Source organism: Pinus tabuliformis, chromosome 4_2 (genome assembly GCF_031772625.1).
Source record: "Pinus tabuliformis cultivar Carrire ecotype Pingquan chromosome 4_2, CPIR1, whole genome shotgun sequence".
Classification (NCBI taxonomy): Eukaryota; Viridiplantae; Streptophyta; class Pinopsida; order Pinales; family Pinaceae; genus Pinus; species Pinus tabuliformis.
In genome coordinates, this window is record NC_142304.1 from 1067469758 (window position 1) to 1067482634 (window position 12877).

The 12877-nt window shown below is 37.9% G+C and overlaps 1 protein-coding gene across 1 annotated transcript; it reads left to right on the forward strand.

The window, feature by feature from the left end:
• The first annotated feature begins 7828 nt into the window (after positions 1-7828).
• On the forward strand, positions 7829-11233 carry LOC149173315 (uncharacterized). The gene is made up of 2 exons (XM_089427912.1): positions 7829-10541; positions 10644-11233. Exons 1-2 carry the CDS (start codon positions 7835-7837, stop codon positions 11093-11095), a joined length of 3159 nt encoding a protein of 1052 aa, XP_089284038.1. The 5' UTR covers positions 7829-7834; the 3' UTR covers positions 11096-11233.
• The last annotated feature ends 1644 nt before the right edge of the window (positions 11234-12877 follow it).

Genomic DNA, 12877 nt, shown 5'->3' on the forward strand with positions numbered 1-12877 from the left:
GAAAAAATGCAAAATATAATTGCAGATCTGGGTTGTTGATGAAAAACTCCAGTTTAAAAAAAAAATCGGCCAAATCGGAGTCCGGATGAGGGAGATATTGATGATTTAAAAATCAATTGGGTTGCAGACATTTTTTCGGGTCGGCGGGTTTGCGACGCAGATTTGTATGTTCTAGTGCACAATCTGAAGAATCTAATTCCAGATCTATATTGTTTGTGAAAAATAACCAAGCTCAAAAAAAAAGAAGTCGAATTAGAGTCCGGATGAGAGAGATATCGCTAATTTAAAATCAACGCTTTAAAAAAAAAATATTGGTGACAGCGGGACAGTTGCAGTGCGGATATGAGATTCCAGTGCCTAGATCGGGATTTATATCACATAGGATGATGCACAATGGTTGTTCCATTTCCGAAAACAGGTCATAATAGGGATTCTGAGCAATATTGACTGAATTGTAGCCATTTCAAATTTTCGCCAAATTTTTTTGTGATGGCGGACCTAGATCAAAATTTGAGGGACTTGTATAAATTTGATGGCTCTCATCCAGCCACATGGCTAGCACAAATGGAGAAATATTTCACATTGAATCACATCATAGATGATGCGACTTAGCTGAGTGTGGGAATCATGTACTTGGACCATGAAATATGGCAATGGTGGCAGTGTCATCAAAAATGCCATCCAAGGACAACTACTTGGCAGATGACCGTAAATCTAATTTTTTGGGTCCTCTCACTAAGCTCACACAGACAGGCACACAACCTAGCAAAGATTTTATTTTTACAGGAAAGAAGGAAACCAAGAAATCTAAAGGGTTATTGTTGGTATCTCTTTATTGCAGGTCCATGGATTGATTCAGAAGGAGAAGATCATTGTGTCTATAAATCTTAGTTGCAAGAAAAATCTCATAAATGTCAATTTGGAAAAAAAATTGCAAGTGCCAGCAAAACACATTGAAAACACACAGGTTAAGGATGAGGATGTGCAAGTTTATAAAGATTTGAAGCTTTCGATGGATAAGTATGTGCTGCATTGTGATTTTTACACTTCAGATATGGATAACATGGATGTTGTTTTAGGATATCCTTGGATGGAATCTGTGGGTACTATCAATATTAATGTGCAGAAGAAATTCCTAAAGCTCTGGTATAAAAAGAAGAAAATTACATTGCAGGATATCTCCATTAAGACCCAAGCAGAGACTATGGAGGCAGAAGCACAAAGCTCTAATGACACTTACACATCAGATGATGAGCCTTTCATGATCGACAATCAAACAAAAACAGAGGTTAAAGCAGAAAAGGTTACAGGTACTGATACATCAGATGAGGACTCAGTGGTTGAAGTAATACTGGAAGATAAGAAACAACAGCAAGCACCACAACATGTACCAAATACCACTCAAGCTCCACTGTTGGTTAAAACTTCAGCATATCACCACCCACATCACCCCGCAAGAAAACAGCTAACAAGATGGCAATGAATTAGCCACAAGAACAACAACTTCCACATGATAGATAGAGAGGAACGACGATCCACCTACTACACATCAACACAGAGGAGCCGCCACAATCAACTTCCATCTCAAGCAAGCGAGGCACCAGCTGGATCGAGGGTCCACATTTCTCTTGGATGGCTATATGCACGTGCATGGTACCAGTGGATTGCTCTTTTGAGTAGATCTTATTATTTGTGTTCTTCCCATGTTTCGAAGACGAAACATGTTAAGGAGGGTGGAATGTAGTATACCTAGGGGGGATAATATGGGGTACAAAGGGAGGTACCCAATGGAATAATAATGGGATGGGCAATAGTAATAAATAAGGTGGTTAACCCGTATCATGTAAGGGACCACAAGTAGTTAGAAATAATGTAATAAACCCATGGTATTAGATAGATGGTATTGAGGGAATCATGGTAATGACCCATGGTATTGAATGTATGAGGCCTATATAGAGGCTAGAGACTCCACATTGAGAGATGTCAAGGAATATTGTATGAACATGCATATGGCTTGTGGAGTATGGTGTTGCCCTACCTTAAGGGTTTGATATCAATAAAGAAACATTTCTATCTATATTCAGATCTGGTTATTTCTTGGGTTTATTTCTATTATCATATATTTCTATGTTAGATCTATAACATACTATGTGGTCAAGTTTACATCAAAATAGAAATAATACCCTAGGTATGAAAACAAGGCCAAAATATCATTGTTGCTTCAACAAGTGATGGAAAAAGCGTCATCACTTGTAAAATATAAACTGCAACACATGATTTACAAAAATAAGGCCATGACAAGCTACCCAATCTAGAAAAACCATTTCTTACTCAACAAAGTGAACCATGATGAATGTAGTGGATTTTCTTGTTGAACATTTTCACTGACTGGTTTATGCACGAGTGTTTTGTCCTTGCGACGTTGCTCTAGATGGAGCCTCCAACACATGGCTCTTTGATGACCACCTCTATTGCAATGACTACAATGACTCTTCTTCCTCCATATCTTCCTAACATGCTTCTTTCCTTGCTGTGGATAAGTCCTTTCACGCTTCGTCCTCTTTCGTGCTGCCATTCTCTTCCAGCGTTCAACAATCACATGGTTATGTAAACCACAAAAACTACATTTTTTTTGTTGCCATGAATTACGTTCATTATTAACAACATGATTGTAATCAAAATGAACATTAGAATACTAAGACTTGTTATAACTTTCCTGGTTGTCTTTGGTACCATTATGGTGATGAGAGCTTGCCTCATCTCTTTCTCTGCAATGTACACTGTCGTGGGAGGATGCTGATGTATTCCCATCATTCTCTTTCCTTGACAATTTCAACAATGTCTCAGAAGCATATGACACCCTTGAGCATTCTCCTTCGGTGTATCCCAAACCTTTGAATCGAGGTCTCTTAGATGTCGATTTCAAAATAGGTGATGAGGGATTTTCTAAGCCTTTGCTGTGCTTCAGCTCCTACAAGGCATCTTTCGTGGCTTGTAGTTGAAGTTGTAATCTCTGCTTCTCCTCTTTCTCTTCTTGTAGAAGCCTCCTTAATTCATCATCCTTTGCTTGAAGGCTTCAGTCATTTCGCTTCAATTCTTCCAAGGTTGCCTCTGCGGCTTGCAATTGAAGCTGCAATCGATGCTTCTCCTCTTTCTCTTCTCATAGAAGCATCTTCAATTCAGTGTTATCTTCTTGAAGACTATGGTTGATCTCCTCATTCGAATGATGAGAAGATGATGAAGGCAATGAATGTACACTAGAAGGTGTGGATGGAGCATCATTCTCTGCTCTTTCTTTCTCTTGTCTCTCATAAGATTCATACAACATGTCCACCATTTTGGACATCCTGATCATGGCCTCATACATGTCTTTGTCATCCTCCATTACTGCACGTTCAATCATTGTTCACGCTCGCAGTTCACATCAGCAAGAAGACCGCTCTGATAGCAAACTTGATCTGGGTTCCTTAAGCTATCGGAATCATCCAAGATCTTTTACTTCTGTGATGTTGTTAGAATTGCATTTTAAAGAGCATAAAAGAGCATATGTGCATGATTAAACAAGAGGAAACATGACAACGATCAACAAATCATGAACACGACACATTTGATAACGGAGTTCATCCAGTGTGTGTTGAAAATAACAACAAGAAATGATAAAAATACAATCCAGAAATTCCAATTTTAATTTGTCCTTGAATTAAAATTGTGAATTAAAATTCGAATTTAGTCTCACCAGCTGCTTGGAAATAATTAATTAGTTCATTATGGATTAGTTGGAGAAATTCAAGTTAGAAGTCTTTATGAAGTCATGCAACAGTTTTCCCTTAATTAAAGAGATAGGATTGAGTTATATTTGAGTTGTAATTAGTTAGCTCAGTTTACTGAGTTAAGTCCAGATAAATTAATTCCAAACTGTTTGAGGAACTAATTGTGAGTTATTAGTCAGTTGATGCATGCATGCACTCAACCAATGTACTCCAGATAACTGAATATTCCCTCATCAAAAACTCATGCATGTCTATTCTGAGAAAAACCCAATTGAGCTAAATATCAAGGACAGGTTACTATCAGTTGCATGTGTCTTTCTATAAAGGAAATTCATCCATGCAGTCAAAGGAAGGTTCCTTGAGGATTGTGCAGTTCTGACAGTGTGTTAGAGCAGTGTTACACTAGGTGAAGGAGATTATCCCAGAGGTAACTGCACAAGGAAATAGGAGCTTGAAGGGCAGAGGAGAAGGCTTGTGAGAAGCTTTGATTGCCTGTGAGCATCTAGGAGGATTGTACTGAGAGCTGGTTAGCTGTGAGAGCTAAGGCCTTGTATAATTCTGATGTATTTCCACCTTGTATGATAATACAGATAGTGGGGTTTTTAGCTGAGCCTTTCCCCTAAGTATTTTATGTGTTTCATGTGCATTGATTCTTCTTCTTTTGGTTATATGTGTTCAGCTCGGATCTTGCTCAATCTTTAAGCTTCCGCAAAGCAAATTGAAAGTAGAAGTAGATTATAGTATTTTGCTTTGGTATATTGCATTATCAGGTTAATCTACAGTCATATTTTCTACACAGTCTTAGAGCAAGATTTGTAGAGAATTTGCAGAATTTCTACAGTGTGGACTTCGTCTCCGGGCTTGGTGTCAAGATGGTGGAGGTCGCTTCATATAATGCTAAAAATTATGATGATGTACATGGACAACACTTTGTCTTAGCAAGGTCATATTCCCTCAAACAAGAGTGGTTTGTCTCTCCACGAGAAGTTCCGCTTACAGGAATTCTCACTCAAGAAGGCTTCCTCTCAGCATAACACTTAACGTGATCTCACACGATGTGGCAATGAGTATCCCTTCAACATAGTTACATAGGGATCTCCACAACAATACATATCATGACAAGCTAAATACATCTCACATAATGCGGAAAAATCGATCCCACAACATAACATCAAACAAGGATCTCAAAACATAATACATCATCTCAGCAATTATGAAGGAAAACATGACATGATTGATTCATATACCTGCACCTCTGAAGTTGATCAAAAAATGGAAGGCACATCTGCAAAAAATGACTGCACCACTGAATTTTTGTCATCGAGGTGTAAAATCGACTATCCATTTGTTGAATTCTGACACCATCAAAATTTGGGCCTGTAGGAATCTTTTAGATTCCCCGTGATTCTCCAAAGATTCTGTTCTCTGGGTTAACTGGAGATCTGCAACTCAGATCACAAATATGATCTCGCCATCATGATCCTTGCGAGATTCTGAGACTTTTGAGTATAAAGTTGGCTACATTCTGACTCTGGCGAATTTCAGCCTCCAAGGAATCTGGAAGATTCCCTCAAGATTCTTCAAAGATTCTGCTCTGCTGGGAATATGAAAATCTGCTGCTCAGATGGTGATTCTGATTTCACCATCGCGTTCCTTACAAAATTCTAGTTAAAATGACTGTAAACTTCATATCATTCTGACAAAATGAAAATTTACCTCCCCATGGAATCTTTCAGGCATCAAGGAATATTCTCTGCAAAAGATTCTCTGTCTCGGAATGCATGCCATCATGGTTTCACTTCTGACCTGCAAATCATGGTTTCACTGCCCTGCAATAAAATAATACTATTACTCGGTTTCTGTGTTGAATCCTCCCTCCATGCATCTACGCGCTGTGAGTTTAAGTACCAATTGAAGGGCGGAGCCACCAACACTGAGCCCCGTGGCTCAACGGTGGTGGAGTCCTCTGAGATGGCAGACGTTGGGGTTGGAATTCCCTTGCCCTCAGAAATTGGCGAACTGTTTCATTTAACTGGAAAATAGTTTTAAAAATCTCGGCGGCTAATGGTTCTGTTCCACCTATTTTGATTGCACCATTATATACATACAATCAATGTTTCCCCATTATTATTTGTTTTTTTTTTTCCATTTAAAAATTTAACCTCCACACCATTCATTCATTTGGTTTAAGTGTGTTTTTCTTTTTTTACAAAAGTCAATGATCCATTGGACATGACTTGAGGAGTTGTACTTTTTCATGAGTCTAAATGCCTCCTACAACATTAAGACCTAGCTACGTTACTCAATGAACATGATAAGACCATTTGCTAATGTTTTCATTTGAAATTAAAATGTTTCCTAAGATTAAAAAAATTAAAACTAATAACGTTACAAATTTAGTTTCCAACATAAAACCATTTTTTTTCTTATTAATTTATTTTTTTAACTGTGATGAGTATATTATATCAAATCAAAATCTTTGTTTGGATGATGACTTATATAGAAGGTGAATACAATGAAAATCCTTCAAGGTCAATGATGAGGATGGTCTTTATTATCAATATTTCATAAGGTCTTTGGACGTGTAGATTCTCCAAAAAAAACCTATTCATATAGACAAAATTCACACTAATAGCAAACCCATTGTTAAGGAATAATTGCAGTGAAAGAATACCAGTTTTCATTAAGGCACTGGTTTACATTCAAGTTTACATCTTTATTAGAGATTTCATTGGAGTCACCAATGAAATCTCTAACAAATGTTACACATATTACACAATGTTAGTCCAGAAATCTCTAACAAACGTTACACATATCACACATATTACACAATGTTAGTCCATAAATTTCTAACAATATGATTAACCATAAAAATATCCGATCACTTAAAATTATGTATTAAACAAATTAATATTAAAAAATAATAATTTCTTATTCCTATTAATTTATGAAAACATAACTTCGAATAATTTAAACCCTAAAATTCTCTAAATTTAACCCACCAAAATATCTTTACAATTTTTCCCATTCTCCATTTTACAATATAAAGTTTAAACCCTAAAATTCTCTGAAATTTAGCCAACCGAAATATCGATATAAAGTTTTATAGTTTATGATAAATTGGTGGGTGGGATTTAACTAGATGGCAACATTTTCGTGAATATTGTATGATTTCTCCAATGGAATGGAATGGAGGTCCGACAGAATCGTAGTTGACGAAGAAACAGAAATACTAATTTGAGGCCTTTTGCCGTGTGCATGAGGCTCTCGCAATTGGAAACCAAAATTCAATCCCGCGGCTTTCTCGTATTAATGTTTGGCTTCACTATTTAATTGCACCTATTATTTATGTCTGGCTTCACTAATTAATCGCCCCTAATATTTTGTGTATGGCCTTGCTAATTAATCGCTGCCGTGTGCATGAGGCTCTCGCAATTGGAAACCAAAATTCAATCCCGCGGCTTTCTCGTATTAATGTTTGGCTTCACTATTTAATTGCACCTATTATTTATGTCTGGCTTCACTAATTAATCGCCCCTAATATTTTGTGTATGGCCTTGCTAATTAATCGCCGCTAATTTTTATGTATGGTCTTTTCTTTGGAGACATGAGAGGCTTTTTCGCTAGCCACGCAAGTACCACGTGCCCACTGCTGGGAGGGAGTGTTTTAAATATGTATGTGGAGGGGCTCGCTAGTGGGACCCATGACAGGCGAAACATTGCTGGTTGGTTATTTTGATCAAAGTGCGGTATTTTTCCTATTACTCTTATCCAATTGCGTTGCTTTGTTTTCGAAAATTTGGAGTATAATATTTCTTTCCGTGTATTTCGGTGCTGTGTTTTTGGAAAACAATCGTCACGGAGCATTTGTAAATATTTTACAATATTTCCTTTGCGTGTCACTTTTGAATTTCGATTCGTTATCGGCGCGCAATGAACTCAGAATTCAACGCTGAATTTATATGATATCGGCGCGTAATAAATTCAGAATTTTTAAAGATAGATTTCTATAAATTAACCAAGAAACGGAAACCATTTCCATTCTGTAGAGAGCAATAGAAGAAATGGAGATCTGTAACGTTCCCTATCTTTTATGGAAAGTACTTTTCCTCTTTCTTTCTTTCAGTCCTTCTTCCACCCTCCCACTATCACATCGCCGACACGCTCATCGCGGCAATGCTTCCGATGAAGAGGCTCTCCTTGGATTCCTGTCTGGAATTACATATGATCCATGGCAGTCATTAACCACTACGTGGAAACCCAATGTTTCCTTCTGCGGGTGGAGAGGTGTCATATGCAGTCGGCGCAGACAGAGAGTGGTTTCACTCAATGTTTCATCCTTGGAATTGCAAGGTACAATCTCTCCTCTTCTAGGCAATCTCTCCTTTCTTAGAATACTTGACCTTGCCAATAACAGTTTCCAGGGTCACATTCCCTATCAACTGGGAAATCTCTTTCGCCTAAAAGAACTTGGCCTGTATATGAATCAACTCCACGGTTCTATTCCGCTCACTCTTGGCCGTTGCCGTAGTTTACGGATTCTCTCTATGGACTCTAACGAGCTCGTAGGAAATATTCCCTCGGAACTAATGTGCAATCTCCCCAAGTTACAATTCTTAGGCTTATGGCAGAACAATTTGACGGGTAGAATCCCGTTCTGCTCCAGAAACATATCAACAACCTTCACTGGGGAAGTATACCTTCCCGAGAGTCCACCTTCCGCATCTGTAATACTTCTGGGTATCAATCATTTGTGGGGAGAAATCCTATCTTCCTTTTCTAACTTCACCAATCTTAGAATTTTGGATATCGGTCAAAACCTGTTGACTGGTCACGTTCCAGTGGACTTGTGTCGCAGGAACATGCCGTTGACAATGCTATTTTTGGCTGAGAATCAGTTGAGTGGCAGCATCCCCGCTTCGCTCTTCAATTGTACGAACCTTCAAACGCTCGACTTATCGTATAACCAACTCCGCGGAATAGTGCCCACGGAGTTGGGTAAGTTGACGCAGCTCCAAGTGCTCTACTTAGATACGAATCAATTGGTTAGCGGCAGCACCACAAACCTGCCCATCCTTACTATGCTAACCAACTGTTCTAACCTACGAAAACTAGATTTAAGCTACAACCATCTCACGGGACTTTTGCCCTTTTCGATAGGCTCCCTCTCCAAAGGATTAGATTCCCTAAACGTGGGCACGAATGCATTAGTTGGGGAAATACCTCCACAGATTGGAAATTTGACACGTTTAACACTTCTTTGTTTACAGTATAATTCTTTTACGGGGACAATTCCAAGTTCACTTAAAATGCTTCAAAGGTTGGAAAGGTTATATATGAATAGAAACAATTTACAAGGAACTATTCCAATAGAAATGGGGCAACTCAAAACCTTAGGGCTCATAGATATTTCTGAAAATAATCTTTCTGGAAGGATCCCTGATTCTATTACTAGCCTCCAGCAACTAAGATATCTAGATCTTCATATGAACCAATTATCAGATAGAATACCCAAGAATGTAGGGAAATGTGTGAACTTATTAATGCTAGACCTTTCATACAACAAGCTAAGTGGGGAGATACCTCTAACAATTGCAAGTCTTGCAAATTTAGCTCTCTATTTCAATCTTTCAAACAATTTATTAGAGGGTCGCTTGCCTTTGGAACTAAGAAAGATGGATATGCTTCAGGCTATAGATATTTCTGCAAATCGGCTAATTGGTAATATTCCAAGTGGGCTTGCAAGCTGCAAAGAACTAGAATACCTAAATCTTTCTTGGAATGCACTTGAAGGTATGATTCCAGTGTCATTTGGTGAACTTCAAAGTCTTCAGGACATGGATTTCTCCTCCAACAATTTGTCAGGTGGAATACCCACAACATTGGCAAATCTCAAAATGCTTAGCCGATTGAACTTCTCTTTCAACAACTTGTCAGGAGAAGTCCCAAAAGGTGGAGTTTTCAAAAAGATTGGTGCCACAGCATTTATGGGAAATCCCAGTCTCTGTGGACCTTGGGTAAATCTGTCGCTATGCCCCACTCATAGACATAAAATTCTTTCTCATATGAAAAAAGTTGTCATATCTATTGTTGCAATTGTAGTCACTATTGTATTGTGTTTAGTTATAACAATCTTGTGTAGACTATATCACAAGAGGAATATTCCTATAGAGGTTGGGGCATCCTTAAATGTGGGGCACCGAAGAATTTCCTATGGAGAGCTCAGCACTGCAACAAATGGATTTAGTGATGCTAACTTGTTAGGAGTGGGTACTTTTGGGACAGTGTACAAAGGGGTTTTGAATGATGGCATGATGGTTGCCATCAAGATTTTCAATTTGGAAAATGAAGGAGCTAACAAAAGTTTTGAAAAGGAGTGCAAAGTTTTGAGTGCAGTTAAGCACCGAAATGTAATTAGAGTGGTAACCTCCTATTCAAACCTCCAAAGGAAAGCTTTGATATTTCCATTTATGCCAAACGGGAGCTTAGAAAAGTGGTTATATTCCGATGGTGAAGTGGAAAGTGGCTTGACATTGATTCAAAGGTTGAATATAGCAATAGACATTGCCCAAGGCATGGTGTATCTCCACCACCATTGTTTCATGCAGGTGATCCATTGTGATTTGAAACCAAACAATGTGCTTCTTGGGGAAGATATGACAGCATATGTAATAGACTTTGGGGTTGCAACCATATGCCTTGCAAATGATGAAGATTCAACTTCCACCTCTACACTTGCACTTAAGGGATCTGTTGGCTACATTCCTCCAGGTATTATTTGAACTAAATGGCATGTTACACAATGTTATGAGTTTTATATTTGTATTAAACATTTTGAATTTGAAACCTTATGATGAGCATGTTTGAATGCAGAATATGAATTGGGTGGACATGTCACAACAAAAGGTGATGTTTATAGTTATGGAATAGTGTTATTGGAGATGCTCACTGGAAAGAAGCCAACCCACACCATGTTTGTGGAAGGAATGAACTTACAGAAATGGGTGGGTAACCATTTTCCAAATCAACTAGGGGAAGTGGTGGACAGGAGTTTATTGAGAGGGGCTAGTGCGAGCACTCAAGCAGATAAAGATCTTCGCTGCCTCAATCAATCCTTAAGCATGGGTTTGCTTTGCACAAGAGATTCTCCTGAAGGACGACCTACTATGATGGACATTGTGGGCACACTCCAATCCATTAGAGACAATTTTCAAGGCATTGGTGACATTCCAAAACCGCAATCAGATTTCACATGTTTGTTGGGTGATGCAAGTACAACTCACAACAACAATGCTAGTGGAGGCCAAAGCTCTTCTACATTCTAGAGTGTTGTAAGAGAGCAGTGACTGTGTCACTAGACTATATAATAATTTGAGTCCATTGTCATTAGCTGCATGTAGTGTGAGTTTTATTTTCCTTTTTATTGTTGCAAAACTAGTTTTATTCCCCTCTCCTTTTCTATGCATGGCTATTATTGAGCACATGTAAGTTTAAATATAAAGTTATATATGCTATGAAGGACAAACTCTCAAGTTTTTCTTATATCATTATGGAAAATGTCAATTCTGCTCTGAATACTTTAGTCTCACCCAACTGAAAATAGCAGGCATACCCATTGAATGTATCGACATCTCCTTTTCGGACAAAAAAAAAAAAAAAAGTCTTGTAAGCTTTAAAATCTTTCATAAAGATTGTAAAAGGGAGAAATATTTGTTTTTAATATCCTCTTAAATTTTGATCCCAAGAAACGATAAAGTTGAAAACAACATCTGCATCTATTTTAATTTTTTTTAAGAAAGTGCTTCCCTTAAATTCAAGAGAAGCATTACAAGTTAAAAAAAAAAAATGGGCCTTGAGGAGATAATCACTGAACATAAACATTTTCATTGGGCTAAGTTTGCACAACAGGTGGTACTCCTCCGTAAAAATCACCCAAGGTTGCACTTGACCCTAACTGCTTATTCATGACTCCATGGAAATTAAATCCTGGTGTGTGGCCTGACATTGACATGCCAGTGTCTTCACCGCTGAAGCATTATATCTCCACTAGAATATCTGCATCTAATTACTAAATAAAGTTGTAAGGCATGCTTAGTATCAGGTCGGCATTCAAATATTTGCATGTCTCTTTACCTATTACCTGGTTCATCCAGGATTTTCGTTACCCCGCAAGGATGCCAGATTGATCAAAAGTTAAACCAAGACTTACTTTTTATCGGTGATCTAGGCACCCCAACTATATAGCCTTGTACTGAAATTTCGTAATAGCTGAAATGAAGTATTGAACTTTGAATTTCGTGCGGCTTTATCTTAGTTTTAAAATTCAGTCTATGATGTGATTCAGCTTGGTTTCAAAAGCATTTAAAGACATGTAACCTTTTGGTATTACTAAAAATAAAACATTAGGACTTTTTTCTTATAGTTTTCAGGTCACTGTATTTCGCTTTCATACTTTGAGGAAACTTACTAACTTCCTAAAAAGGAGTAGACATGATAGTTGTGTAACTTTATCTGCCAAACCTGTCGATAGTGGGAGCATATCATTTATTTTTTGCAACTGGAATATTCGTCTGATGTATGTTTGCATTATACATCTCGTACACTTCGGTGAATTGGATTGTATATTTAGTCTTTACTATTTTATAGCCCTTTTGCCCTTTTACATTGTAGAAGACTGATGCGTTTGCTGTCATGAGATTTCTGCCTTATGTTGATGAATTCAACTCTACAATTTTATGGCAAAGCATGGACACTGAAAACTTATTGGAAGGGAAACAGGGAACACACAGCATGGACACTGAAAACTTATTGGAAGGGAAACAGGGAACACACAGCACCTCCTTGAATGAAAAAAAAAATACTCTAAATACCATCAAATCAATGCCTAAGATGTCGATTCTTTCCAACAAAAGACCACCCATCTTATTTATAACCATACAAACTATCACTTTAAACAGCAGCACTAAACTCCCTGGAATAACAAATAAATCGAGCCTGAATTAGAATGAAGTGCGGGCTTGTGAGGTGATGATATGCAACGCGGTGCCAACACCTATCCATGCAATGATTTAGATGGTTCATTCATCTGTTAGTGCACCTAGGTTGAG

Bases quoted from the DNA above. Each gene is read 5' to 3' on its own strand.
- LOC149173315 (XM_089427912.1), top strand. From the start codon at position 7,835: ATGGAGATCTGTAACGTTCCCTATCTTTTATGGAAAGTACTTTTCCTC. The intron at 10,542-10,643 runs GTATTATTTGAA...GTTTGAATGCAG, and splicing joins TGTTGGCTACATTCCTCCAG to AATATGAATTGGGTGGACAT.